The sequence below is a fragment of the Polyodon spathula genome, chromosome 15 (assembly GCF_017654505.1).
Source record: "Polyodon spathula isolate WHYD16114869_AA chromosome 15, ASM1765450v1, whole genome shotgun sequence".
NCBI classification, from domain to species: domain Eukaryota; kingdom Metazoa; phylum Chordata; class Actinopteri; order Acipenseriformes; family Polyodontidae; genus Polyodon; species Polyodon spathula.
The window spans coordinates 29,862,657-29,874,886 of NC_054548.1; the positions used below are offsets into that span (position 1 = coordinate 29,862,657).

General features: G+C 40.6%; 1 protein-coding gene across 2 annotated transcripts in view; it reads left to right on the forward strand.

The window, feature by feature from the left end:
- Positions 1–9,309: 9,309 nt before the first annotated feature.
- LOC121327909 (RNA-binding protein 26-like) overlaps positions 9,310–12,230 on the forward strand; it is a 34,977-nt gene continuing 32,056 nt past the window's right edge. The window contains exons 1-4 of one of the 2 annotated variants that reach the window (XM_041272241.1): positions 9,310–9,362; positions 9,513–9,708; positions 11,373–11,491; positions 11,732–11,871. In XM_041272241.1, the coding sequence (XP_041128175.1) occupies positions 9,650–9,708; positions 11,373–11,491; positions 11,732–11,871 (318 nt within the window). In that variant the 5' untranslated portion in view covers positions 9,310–9,362; positions 9,513–9,649. Of the gene's footprint in view, positions 9,709–11,372; positions 11,492–11,731; positions 11,872–12,230 lie in introns of both variants that reach the window. The other variant, XM_041272242.1, reaches the window with a different exon arrangement.

Sequence of the window (12,230 nt, forward strand, 5' to 3'; positions counted from 1 at the left end):
ATTATTCAATTAGGGCTCCAGCCACATTCTCACATGTTTTTCTGGCAGGGAGAAATTTAACCCCCTCCCTGCCAGTTCCAAGCATGTTCATATAGACGGGGAGTTCCCCGTCACATATCCCCCTTGTGCGTAGCACACATGGCTCCAACAGCCACCTCCCCCCTCAAGTCCCAAAGTCCTTTATCCGGTCCCGGGATGGGGAGAAGTCCGTGGTCCATGGGGGCGGCCAAGGTGGAATGTCCAATTTCCCCTCTGGCGTTCTCCCATGGGGACTGAACCCCCGTGACCGGGCGCCCTCTGATGGCGGAGGTAGGAACGGCAGCCTGGCTCCCTCTAGTGGCGGAGGCGGGAACGGCAGCCCGGCTCCCTCTGGATTCCTTGGCGACGCTAAACCCTCTGGCGAAGCTGGCGACATTGTACCCTCTGGCGTCGCTGGCGATGCTGGACCCTCTAGCGACGTTGGACCCCCTGGCGACGCTGGACCCTCCGGCTCTCGGAACAGTAGCTCCATCCCCCTGGGTGACCGCGGGCCAACAGCGACCCCAGGCGATGGTGGACCAGCATCCCTAGGAGGAAGCACACAGAGAGTCTCTCTAGGCGATGCTGGCATGTAGGCAACCCCAGGCGATGCGGAGCAGTTGGCCTCCCCAGGCGATGGCGAACAAGCATCCCCAGGCGATGGCGCTGTGCCTCTTAGCCACCAGGCAGCTTGTCTCCGCGCACCTCTCAGCAGCTGGTACAGAGGCTGGGTGGGTCCTCCAGCGTCTTCTGCTGGTGGTGGAGGGAGAGACAGCTCCGGCTGTTCTCCCTCTACCGGTGGGAGGGAGAGACAGCTCCGGCTGTTCTCCCTCTACCGGTGGTGGAGGGAGAGACAGCTCCGGCTGTCTCTCCCTCTACTGGTCCCTTCAGCCCTGGGCCTGTGGACTTCCCCTTCTTGGGCCGTGGACGCACCGACTCCTCCCGCTCGGGCAGTGGACGCACCGACTCCTCCCGCTCAGGCTCCTCCCTCTTGGGCTGTGGATGTTCGGGCTCCTCCTCTCCGGGCTCTGGGAGCGGCGGCTCCCCTTCGTCTCCGGGCTCTGGGAGCGGCGGCTCCCCCTCGTCTCCGGGCTCTGGGAGCGGTGGCTCCCCCTCGTCTCCGGGCTCTGGGAGTGGCGGCAGCGGCTCCCCCTCTCTGGGTGACGGCAGCGGCCCCACCCCCATTTCTGCAAGGTGTGGGATCTCCCCCATGTCTATCGCCAAGTACGCCAGGACCATAATGAAGATTTCATGGAGGGATCCTGGGTGATGCTCTCCCTCCCACTCCTCCCATCTCTCCCCATCTCTATGCCACAGCATGTTGATGGCGAAGGGAAGGTTGTGGGAGGTCTGCTTCGGGGTGCAGCAACCACTCCCAGATCTCCCGTGATGGTGGTGAAGGCGGTGCTGGTGGGGTGACTGCCGAGGATGGGGTTGTTAGTTGCTCCTGGTCTGGGTTGTGGGAGCATCCTGCCCAGTTGTGACCGTCCTCCTCACAACGCCCACACCAGTCAGCAATTGGCCCATCCGGACAGGACCTCCACCGGTGGTCATCCTTCCCGCACCACGTGCACCACGGAAACAAGCTCGCTGGGTCCTCCCACAGGGTTTGGGTTGGTGATGGCAGCTGCTGCTGCTGCCGCTTCTGCTGTTGCTTTTGCTGCTGTTTCTGCTGCTGCTGCCTCCGCCTTTTGCCCATTTGTCTCAAAAAAAAAAAAAAAAAAAAAATACAAAAGAATCGCCAGAAATTCAAAAAATTCAAAAAAAATTCAAAAATTCTCCAAAAAGAAAATTCCAGAAAACAAACACAAAATACTGCTCTGAGCCTCTAGGTGGCGCTATCCCATTTCTGACACCAAGTGTGACAGGATGACAGAGTGTTGAGGCTCAGAGACCGAATAAAGGCAAAAATAAAGTTATTTTGTTAAATAAAATAATCAAATAAACAGGCACAAGGGCCAACAAAAAGAGGTTCAAAAATAAATAATCAAAATGAACTTACAAAAATAAACAGTCAGTTCCGGGTCTAAAGCTTCCTTTAATTTTAAGCAAAAAAAACCTCTCCAACATAAAACCACACACCAAACAGAAAAACTCACTCCTCACTCCTCACTCCTCACTCTACTGCCAGCCAGGGCCTCTCCCCTGGCTTTTATCCCCTGTGGCTGGAGCCCAATTAATCAATAATTATTCAATTAGGGCTCCAGCCACATTCTCACATGTTTTTCTGGCAGGGAGAAATTTAACCCCCTCCCTGCCAGTTCCAAGCATGTTCATATAGACGGGGAGTTCCCCGTCACAGTTGGGTTCTGTTCAATTCAACTGTAGCTGTAGTGCAACCAGCACTTAGCATTTTCTTATAATACAAATGTGTAGGTATTTTGATCAAAACTGCTTTTTCAGTGTATTTTCCCTTCAGAATATATAAACTGAAAGTACAGTTGCAATGTAGTTGTGTTCTTACCTGCTAAGACATTGTGTATAGATAAGTTGTATTCCCCTTGAACGTCCCCCATCCATTTGCTTAATATGTACGTAAATAATGTTAATCATGAAGGAAAAAAATATTGAATATATTTACTGTTAAAAATGTTCTATATCAATTAAAGTCCACACGTGAAAACACCCAATAAAACAATGTGAATTGTCTATTTATTCATTTAAAATGTCTTCACTATATGTAGTTATAGGAGCAATTGGAAAGTTCAGGAATTTAGTTTGCCTATTGAAAGGTCACCTAAGAACAAAAGGGTCCCTACGAGTCATTAACATCTTGTCTCCTGCTGTCCGATAGGAGACCAAAAAGTTTGGACAGGTTTTGGTTGGTTAGGGCTAGTTGCACTACAGTGGAAGTTATTGAATACAGCTACAGTTGAATTGAAGAGAACCCAACCCTAATCTGGAACATCTGCCTCCAGCACAAAATTCATCTAAAAAACAAGTTGGAGATTTAGAAGAAATAAGCGTTACCTAGTTGAACAGGCTTTTTGTTGTTTTCTGATGCAAAAACTCATACAACAATGGGCTCTAGGATATAGAGGACAGAACTACTGTTTGTGACATACCTGAATCTAGTTATGGTTTATACTTAGAATAAATGATGACATTTAAAGACTTTCTTGTGTTTTCCAAATGATAAACTTCTGGATTTAACTTCTGGATTATCTTAATTCATAAGATATTAATCTTAATTGTATGTCTGGGGTATCCAGACAAAATCTAACAGTAGATAATCTACACAGACTAAATCCAACACTTTTATGGCTGCAGTCCTGCTTTTCTGTCTCAAGAACTATAAAACAGGGAAAATTGTTTACATAGAACGTTATTAAATATTGTTTTGTAGGCTCTTTCAGGCTCGATAAGGTTGGAATGAGAGGAACTGACAGATGAGGGAGGCAAAGGAACACGAGTAAAATTGAACAAAAACCTTTATTTACAAATAATGAAAACAAATCAAAGCACAAAATAAAAATACAAATTAAACTAGAATGGACATTTCTAAAAAAAAAATAAAAAAAAAAAAAAAAAAAACATTTGTCTAAGCTATAAACAATAGTCTGACCTTTCAGGAGAGGTCAAAGCCAGGGCTATTTTTGGATAGATTATATATATGGCTTCCTATGTCTTCAATTTTAACTAGAGTTGCAAGCAACTTTACAGCATCCTAGTCTCTCGTGAGGTTATACAACTCTGAAGTTTGAAGCGTTTTTCCATAGTAACCGTGACCCAATCTGCACTCTCTGGAGTAATGAGCCAGTTTCACATTTGAACTTTAGGAGAGGTCAGAGGTCACAGGCAAGACATTTTTTATCTGTATAAAAGCATTGTTGGAACAGACTGTGCTACTACACCCTCTTGAGCATTATTTGGACAGTATTGTACTGCAGGAAGTAGTATATTGCTATCATAATGGCGTGAAAAAAGGCAATTAACAAAGGAAGACAGACAGAACATTATAACCCTTAAAAGTGTAGGTCTTTCCTTTAGAGAAATTGCAAAGAAAGCCAAGGTGTCAGTGAGTACAGTTTCCTACACCATCAAAAGGCACTTGGAAACTGGAGGAAACTCTGACAGGAAGAGGTCTGGAAGTTTCTGAGAGTCAACAGCTTGCGTGATAGGCGGAACACAGGACAACAGCTTCAAGCACAGCTTAACACTGGTCGAAGTAAGCAAGTTTCAACTGTGAAGAGAAGACTTCGAGCTGCAGGTTTGACAGGTCGAGTGGCAGTAAGAAAGCCATTGCTAAGATGGCAAAATAAGAAAAAGAGGCTTGCCTGGGCCATGAAGCACTGCCAGTGGACTACTGAAGACTGGAAGAAGGTCTTATGGACCGATGAATCAAAATTTGAAATCTTCGGTTCATCACACAGGGTTTTTGTACGCCGTCGAGTAGGCGAAAGGATGGTTCCTCGGTGCGTGACACCAACTGTCAAACATGGAGGAAGAAGCGCGATGGTCTGGGGCTCTTTTGCTGGATCCAGAGTCAGCGACTTGCACAGAGTGAGAGGCACCCTGAACCAAAATGGCTACCACAGCATTTTGCTGCGCCGTGCAATACCCTCTGGTATATGCCTAGTTGGTCAGGGGTTCATCCTACAGCAAGATAATGACCCAAAACATACCTCCAGGCTATGTCAGAACTACCTTAGAAGAACAAGACGGTAGGCTTCAAATCATGGAATGGCCAGCACAGTCTCCAGACTTAAACCCCATCGAGCTGGTTTGGGATGAACTGGACAGAAGGGTGAAAGCAAAGCAACCTATAAGTGCAACAAATTTGTGGGAACTTCTGCAACAGTGTTGGGAAGAACTTTCCGAACAATATTTGATTTCCATTGTAGAAAGAATGCCACGAGTGTGTTCGGCTGTTATATCTGCAAAAGGTGGCTACTTTGATGAGTAAAAAATTTAGATTAAATTTTGTTAAACAAAACGATTCCATGATTTATTTTTTTATTTCCAATTGTTTATTTGTTCTATGCTTTAATTTCAGAGTACATTGAGACATTAAACTGTAAATTTCAATAAAAACTAGAAAAATTGAGGTGTTCTAAAACTTTTGACTAGTAGAGTGTGTGTGTGTGTGTGTGTGTGTGTGTGTGTGTGTATACATGTTAAAGTAGCGTTAAGGTTGTTCAAACAAAAACCTCAAACCTGATCTTCGATCTTCACGCAATCCCCTCACTAAATTTGTGCCTCGCAAAACAATAACGCTTGGCACAAAAAGAGAGATATTCCAATACAGCACAAAGCAGTTGTGCGACATTGGAATATAGCAGTTTTGTTTTGTGTAATTTGCAAATCTGTTTGTGTCTCGCAAAACCGTCTGCACATTCACTACCAATATAGCAACTGCACACAACAGTCAATTGAGAATGCAGAACGATGGACCATTACCATTACCCAGACAAGCTGCTATCATAGTGTACGGTACGTAATATCCCCTATTCTCCACTCAAATGTAACCTGCACACGGAATGCAGAATCAAACCTCAACACATATTGGTAGCATTGGCACCCCCGAACTGCAGCACTAGAATACAATATTTATTCAAATTATAACTTAATATATTGTAGCGACTTGCTAATAAAATTTCAAGAAGAAGGAGTCTGATTTTTTAATAGCTCAGAATTACACTGTATACAAACACACCCCATCTCTTTTCACTAACCTGTTGTTGCGGCCGTCAACACTATACAGTACACATAGTTATAGAAGTATAGCTTGTAAAACAAATCCACAATGCCGAAAACACCCATCCATTTGGAAGCCCTGATCTGCACGTGTATCCCTTAATTATTCTCCTGTTGAAAGTCTCCCCTTCCAACTGCCCTGCCTCACCATGCCCCCTGCCGATGTCATGGCACAGTACAGGCAATGGCATGGAATGCTGATCAAGCATGTATACCGGTAGGCCTACTTCTGATATTAATGAGAAATAAATAACACTATTAAAAAATAAAATCAACAGTCAGCTGTGTCCTTTTATCTTGTAGAATTCCTGGGTGATGGGCTTGAAAAGTGAAGGGAGCCTTTGTTGAGCCCCGTGAGCACTGCGATGTAAACTAGCCCCACACAGCTCTTTAACAAAACTAAAGTTGCGAGGATAGGCATTTAGCAATATGCGCATTTTATGGAATCATTCTGCGCACTGCAAAACCCTAACTATCCTCGCAAACTTTGCCATATTCGTTAAAATTTAGCCTTTAGAGCAATTAAAATAATTTAGTGCAAATGCATATAACATTTGTCCACATGCATAGATTTGTATAGATTTTTTTATTATTATCATAGGCATTAGAATAGAGAATGAGCCCAATATTTAAAGGGCCATCACAGATTTTTTACAGATTTACCTGAGGCTGTTTCCTAAGAGAGGTGAATTAATGATGCCTCTGATTTTGTCTTCTTAAATTTGACAAGTGTCTCAGAAATATGAGTAGGCTACAATACCTATTCAATTAATCAGTGCAGTGTTTTTTACTTTTTAGTTTTCTGTTACATTCTGCTATGATCTGTTTTTTTTTCTCCTGTAAAATGTACCAATGGCCACCTGCATGTTTTGTCCTTCCATAATTAAATACTCTGCTGCAGTTACTACTTGCTCGTATCCAACTTTGCTCTTAAATATAACTATATTTAATGTATTGCAACTGCTGTTATTTAAACTGCCCTTAAATTGATTGGCGCATTCCATTTTGCACTCGTTATTAGTCACGATTTGATCTGAATTCTGCTTCCAAGCTGATAGTTGGGAAGCCTATTGTTTTTGTTAGAATTAATATTATAGCCTAACTGAAATTGCTGTTAATGGATTTTTACGATCTGTGTGTGTGTGTGTGTGTGTGTGTGTAACTGTAAATCGCCCCGTCTGCTAAAAAACAAAACACATATACCTAACAACAACAATAATGGTAATCCTGGAATCACCTGTTTTTTTTAATACTATATGACGCAATTCATTTGAATCAAATACAACGGGTTGAATGAGCAGTGGAATGAATGTAGCCCCTCTCGAACAATAACTTTGCATTCAAAACACCAACAAATCCCCAATCAGTAATCAATATAGCCTGTTGTATGCCTGATATTAAAATCAATGTAAATATCAAGTTAGATTAATCAATGTGCCATAGAAATCCAGCTTGTGGAGTTGCCTGGCGGATTGGAGGACATGAATACCTACCAACGGCAGCTGTTTTCGATGTTTCTGGATGCGCGAGTACCCTGCTACTGGCAGGCTTTTGTAATGCAAATAGCAATACAATAAAGGGAGATGATACTTTTTATTGGGACTGAACTACATATTTCTGTTTAGACCAGAGATACTACTTTTTGATCGGAAAGTAAATAGTAGCTAACTGTTTCGGTCTGAAAGAACGGACGAGATAGCAGCTTCCTGCAGCTTTTATTTTTTAAACATGTATTTTAAAACAGTGAAGCAGGTATCACAATTGTTTGTTTGAATTCCCGTCCTATAATCATTACATAATAGGCCTATTGTAGATGTGGACATAATTTTGTGTGACCGCTTGGTGTTTTCCATAGTGGTACCTTGGAAAGAGCCTGCAATTCAGTGTTTGTGGGAGTGCTGGAGGGATGTGCGCGGAGTTAAGGCTTGCTTTTTAAAAGCGTTATTTTGTGCCTCGCAAAACTGGTTTTGTGCTTGGCACATACCTTCGAATATACCATGATCACGCATATTGGCGACCACTCCCCCCATATTGCGCGATGCATACATTTTAATTGTGCACAGCGCAGAATGTATTGTGACGTGCAAAAAGACGTTTTGAATATGACAACTTGCCAGAATTTCAGCCATTTGCGACGTGCATACCCCTCTGAGCGGTGCGCAAACCTTTCAAAGCTCGGGCCCCATGTCTGCGGCATCATAATAATAATATAAGAAATGTAACATTAGGCTATGCAGCCCTCTGGCTTGCTCAGTTCCTATGGCTAAAATCAAACCAGCATAACCTGTTCAGGTTAATAATATAATAATCTTTATTATAGAGCACCTTTCACACCACAAGGTTCAAAGGCACTGCACACAGAATGAAAATAGACACACAAACAATACTAAAAGATTCCATTCAGAATTATAAAAAATGCATAAATTGATGAATATTATAGATTAAACACTATATATATATATAAATATATATGTGTATAGACTATAGACTATATATATATATATACACACACACACACACACACACACACACACACACACACACACACACAGTAGTCAAAAAACATCACATAACAGATAAAAATACATCACTATCTTATAATAGATGTATCGCCCAACTCAACACATGACCATCATTGCAGTAAAAACAGACATAATGTATGGCAAGCTGTTTTAACATTGAATCCTCAATTGCTGATATCAGCCATTTTAATACTTAATGCTGATACCAGCAATTCTATTTTTGATATCAACAAGTCTCAATGTTACTTATATATAAATGTGATTGTAATACTGATATCAAAAAAGCCATTCTTGACATCAGCAATTGAGGATTAAATGTTAAAACGGCTTGCCATAATAATGAAGCGGTCTTACCTAGTTTTGTATTAGTTAGTGATCAGCTGATGCGTTAGCCGCAGAAGAGCAGCACAGCCTGTGGTTTTCACTAACTCTACTGTGCAGAATAAATCTTTTTTTTTTTTTTTTTCTGTGTAAATACCAGAACTTTCCTCCTCTGCATCGGTACGCGGGACATTTGCTAGGAAATGGGGACTGTCCCGACCATATAGTATAGGGACTGCTGGCGTGATAGACAGCATACTTGTCAAGGTACCATGACTCTTGACCGGGAGATTTTTTTTTTTTTTTTACTTTTAAAAGTGACATGGTTTTGTTTTAAGTTAACAGTAAACTGGAGTCTCCTAGTCAAAACGGGATACTTGAATTAGTTTCTCAAATTGTATTAATACTCATATGCATTATTCAACACATAGGACTGAGTTAAACTTACCCTACTTGTCTCACGATCCTTTTCACTACTTGGTTGAAATAAAACAGGACAGCCCAGCAATCATGTCCACATTTGGCCCAATACGTACATGTTTGCTGGGGGCTTGTAGAGTTTGTTTTTACAATTTACGCCTATCCCATTGCGTTAAGTTATTGTAGAGTGGAGTTAGTGTGCGCGCGCAATTGCACGTGCTAATTGGAACGCAATACCGCCCCGATCGGCTTGTAAGAAAACTAACAGTGACGTTTTCAGGAAGAAAAAAAAAAAAAAAACGTCTCGCGAGTTTCACTTTCCAACGAGACTAACAGCCGCCATTTTCGTGGAGTAAACAGTCAAGTCAAGGGAAGTGCAAAAAAGTATGTTCTTAGTAATTTCTGCTTTTGTCGATTTTGTTTATCTTATACGGCAAAAGCTACATTTAAGTGCTTGAAAGCAGCGGTTCTAGAAACAATCTATATATATATATATTTATCGTCACACTGTCCCACGTTTCTCTCCTTGCACAGGTGCTGCCGGGCCTTTTTGCACATTTCAGTACCCTCATTGCAACTTGCTTTTGAAACAAATTAGTTCTGTTTCATTTGAGTCAACGTTTCTGGGGCTCAGCCCTGAAAACATTTTAGAGGGCTGATCAATTTCTAAAATGATAATAGAAAACCTTGAGGCTCTGAAGACTTGGCTGTCAAAGACGCTTGAACCCATGTAAGTACTGTACTAATGGAACTTCATGCGTTTATGATGTGCAGAGATTATTCATCCACCGCTTTTGAGTGTGACGTGTAGCACAAATTGTGGTAAATACTGAGGTGTGTGTAAATGCACCTTGCACTGTGTTGATTTTAACTTACATTGCACAGTAGTTTAGTAGTACTACTGTTGTTTAGCACTGCTACGTTGTGCACTATGAAAGGTCTTTCCTCGTAACGAGAACAATAATTTACAGACTAATGTTCCGTTTTGTTGTGCTCAGCATGGCATGGGACATGGTAGCCAAAGATGGATCTGCCACCATCATGTCGTCCAAATTTTTTTTTTTTTTTTTCTCAAAGAAAAAAATGCAAATTGATTAAAAAATAAATAAATAAATAAAAGTTTGTAAAGCGAAAGAATGGCTGGCAAATTGACAATTTAATTACTTTCCTGTTATGTTTAATTCGTGCTTCGATCAGTTACCGCTGCAAACGTCAACTCTCTCCATTACATAATATTTTAAATATAATTCCCCTTAACAGTGTTATTAATCTTATTTTAAACAACCCACGGTGGCAGATACCTTTCCTTAAAACCGACATTAAACTAAATGTATCATGATGTATTCCCATAAAAAAATAAAAATGTTTATAGCTATATGATCAAACACTGATACTAAAGTCAGTCGCACAGTTCTCTTCTCGTCACAAGTTGAATGCCTTCACATGTACTGTAGATTTATTTTGTATGTACTATATTATACGTTCTCATAAGAATTATGATACTGTTTGTTAGCAGGTGTAGGTAGGTGTACAAACCTGTAGATGTTAACTCAAGGCAAACGCATTTTTTGATAAGCCAAATTTTAAGTTTGGCAGTTTCTGGAATTTTGGTGGAACAGGAATAAGCTAACTCTTGAACTTAGCCTGTGGTTTCATTTTGGTGAATGCTGTGCTGTCTAGTATTATTCATGAAAAAGTAATGATTGTTGTATTAATAATTCAGCTCTTTAAAACAGAGGATGTGTTAAGTGAACCAGAAGACACACAACAGTACGTTAATGAAAGGTTGCTAGAAACTTCCATACAAATGTTATGAATGTGTGAGAATTGTGGCAGACAGTCACAGTGAGAGGAACATGATGCAGCCTTCTCTCACATCCAGTGGCTAGCACATTTCCTGCATCTGACCTATTGAGCACCCCTGGGATGAGCGGGACCATTTTCTAAGACATCATTAATGTTGTCACATGCCAGGGTGTTATTCCTTCAGATACTTAGGCACCTTCATGAATATATACCTTGTTTGAGTCTTGGATTCACTCATGGGGTCCCAGTAGTAAAAACAATAAACTTAAGCTACAAGTACCACACAGTAAAACCTAGAAAATGTTGTCCACCCCCTCCCCAATACAGGTTAAAGGTATACTTTTATATCTAATAATAATCAATTTATTACTCATTTCATAACACGTTTTGCATTTTTTTGCATTGTTGCATTTTAGTTCTTGATGCATTGTATTACCTCAATAAATAATTGATAGATTTTTAAATGTGAAAATACTTAGACATTTATACTCATTTGCTCACTCTAAATCTTAATATTTATGTTTTCTAACTATACTACCGTATATACACATCCAAAACTAATCTGTATTTTATTCTTTGTGTTCCCAGATGTGATGCTGATCCATCTGCTCTTGCTAAATATGTTGTTGCCTTAGTTAAAAAGGATAAAACTGAGAAAGAGCTTAAAGCATTATGCATAGACCAGTTGGATGTATTTCTTCAGAAAGGTAAAGTTACTGTCTAACCTTGTTAGTCATTTAATAGGACTTTTAAGACGATTTATAATTCAAAGCAACTGTACTATGCAGATTAATCGTATAGGATGTTTGTTTGTTGAATCATATTGAAATTTCCCCCCCATATATAATTATTATATATTTAATTAATTTGTAAGTATCATGTGTTGATCAATGATAATAAACCCTCTTGTGGAAGATTATAAATTAGTGTTGTGGATTTGTTTCTAGATACCCAGATTTTTGTTGACAAGCTTTTTGATGCTGTGAATTCAAAGAGTTATCTACCTCAGTTTGAGCAGCCTTCATCGACGACTGTAAGAACAGAACCTTTTCAACACCCAGAGAAAGATGATGTAAAAAAAGATGAGGTAACTATGCTTGTTTGTCTGTAGTATAAATTAATGTTCACTGTAAACCAAACAAGAGACAGCTCAAAAACTGATATAGAAAGCAGTTATTTAATTAGCGTACACATTATAGACCATATAGAAATTGAACAGCTAGTGTCTTCGGTACAGACTGACACTATTTATTTATTTATTTATTTATTTTTAAGTGCCTCAGAACATTGCACTATATCCTCCATATAATAACATTATAGATAGATGATTCCGCTATTTCAAGTATATTCTGCGGATTCAACTCATTTTCAGTCAGTATCCTGTATTTAATTTAACCAGTGCTACACACTGGTCTTTGTGAGGTAAGCAAACCATACCGTGCAAGG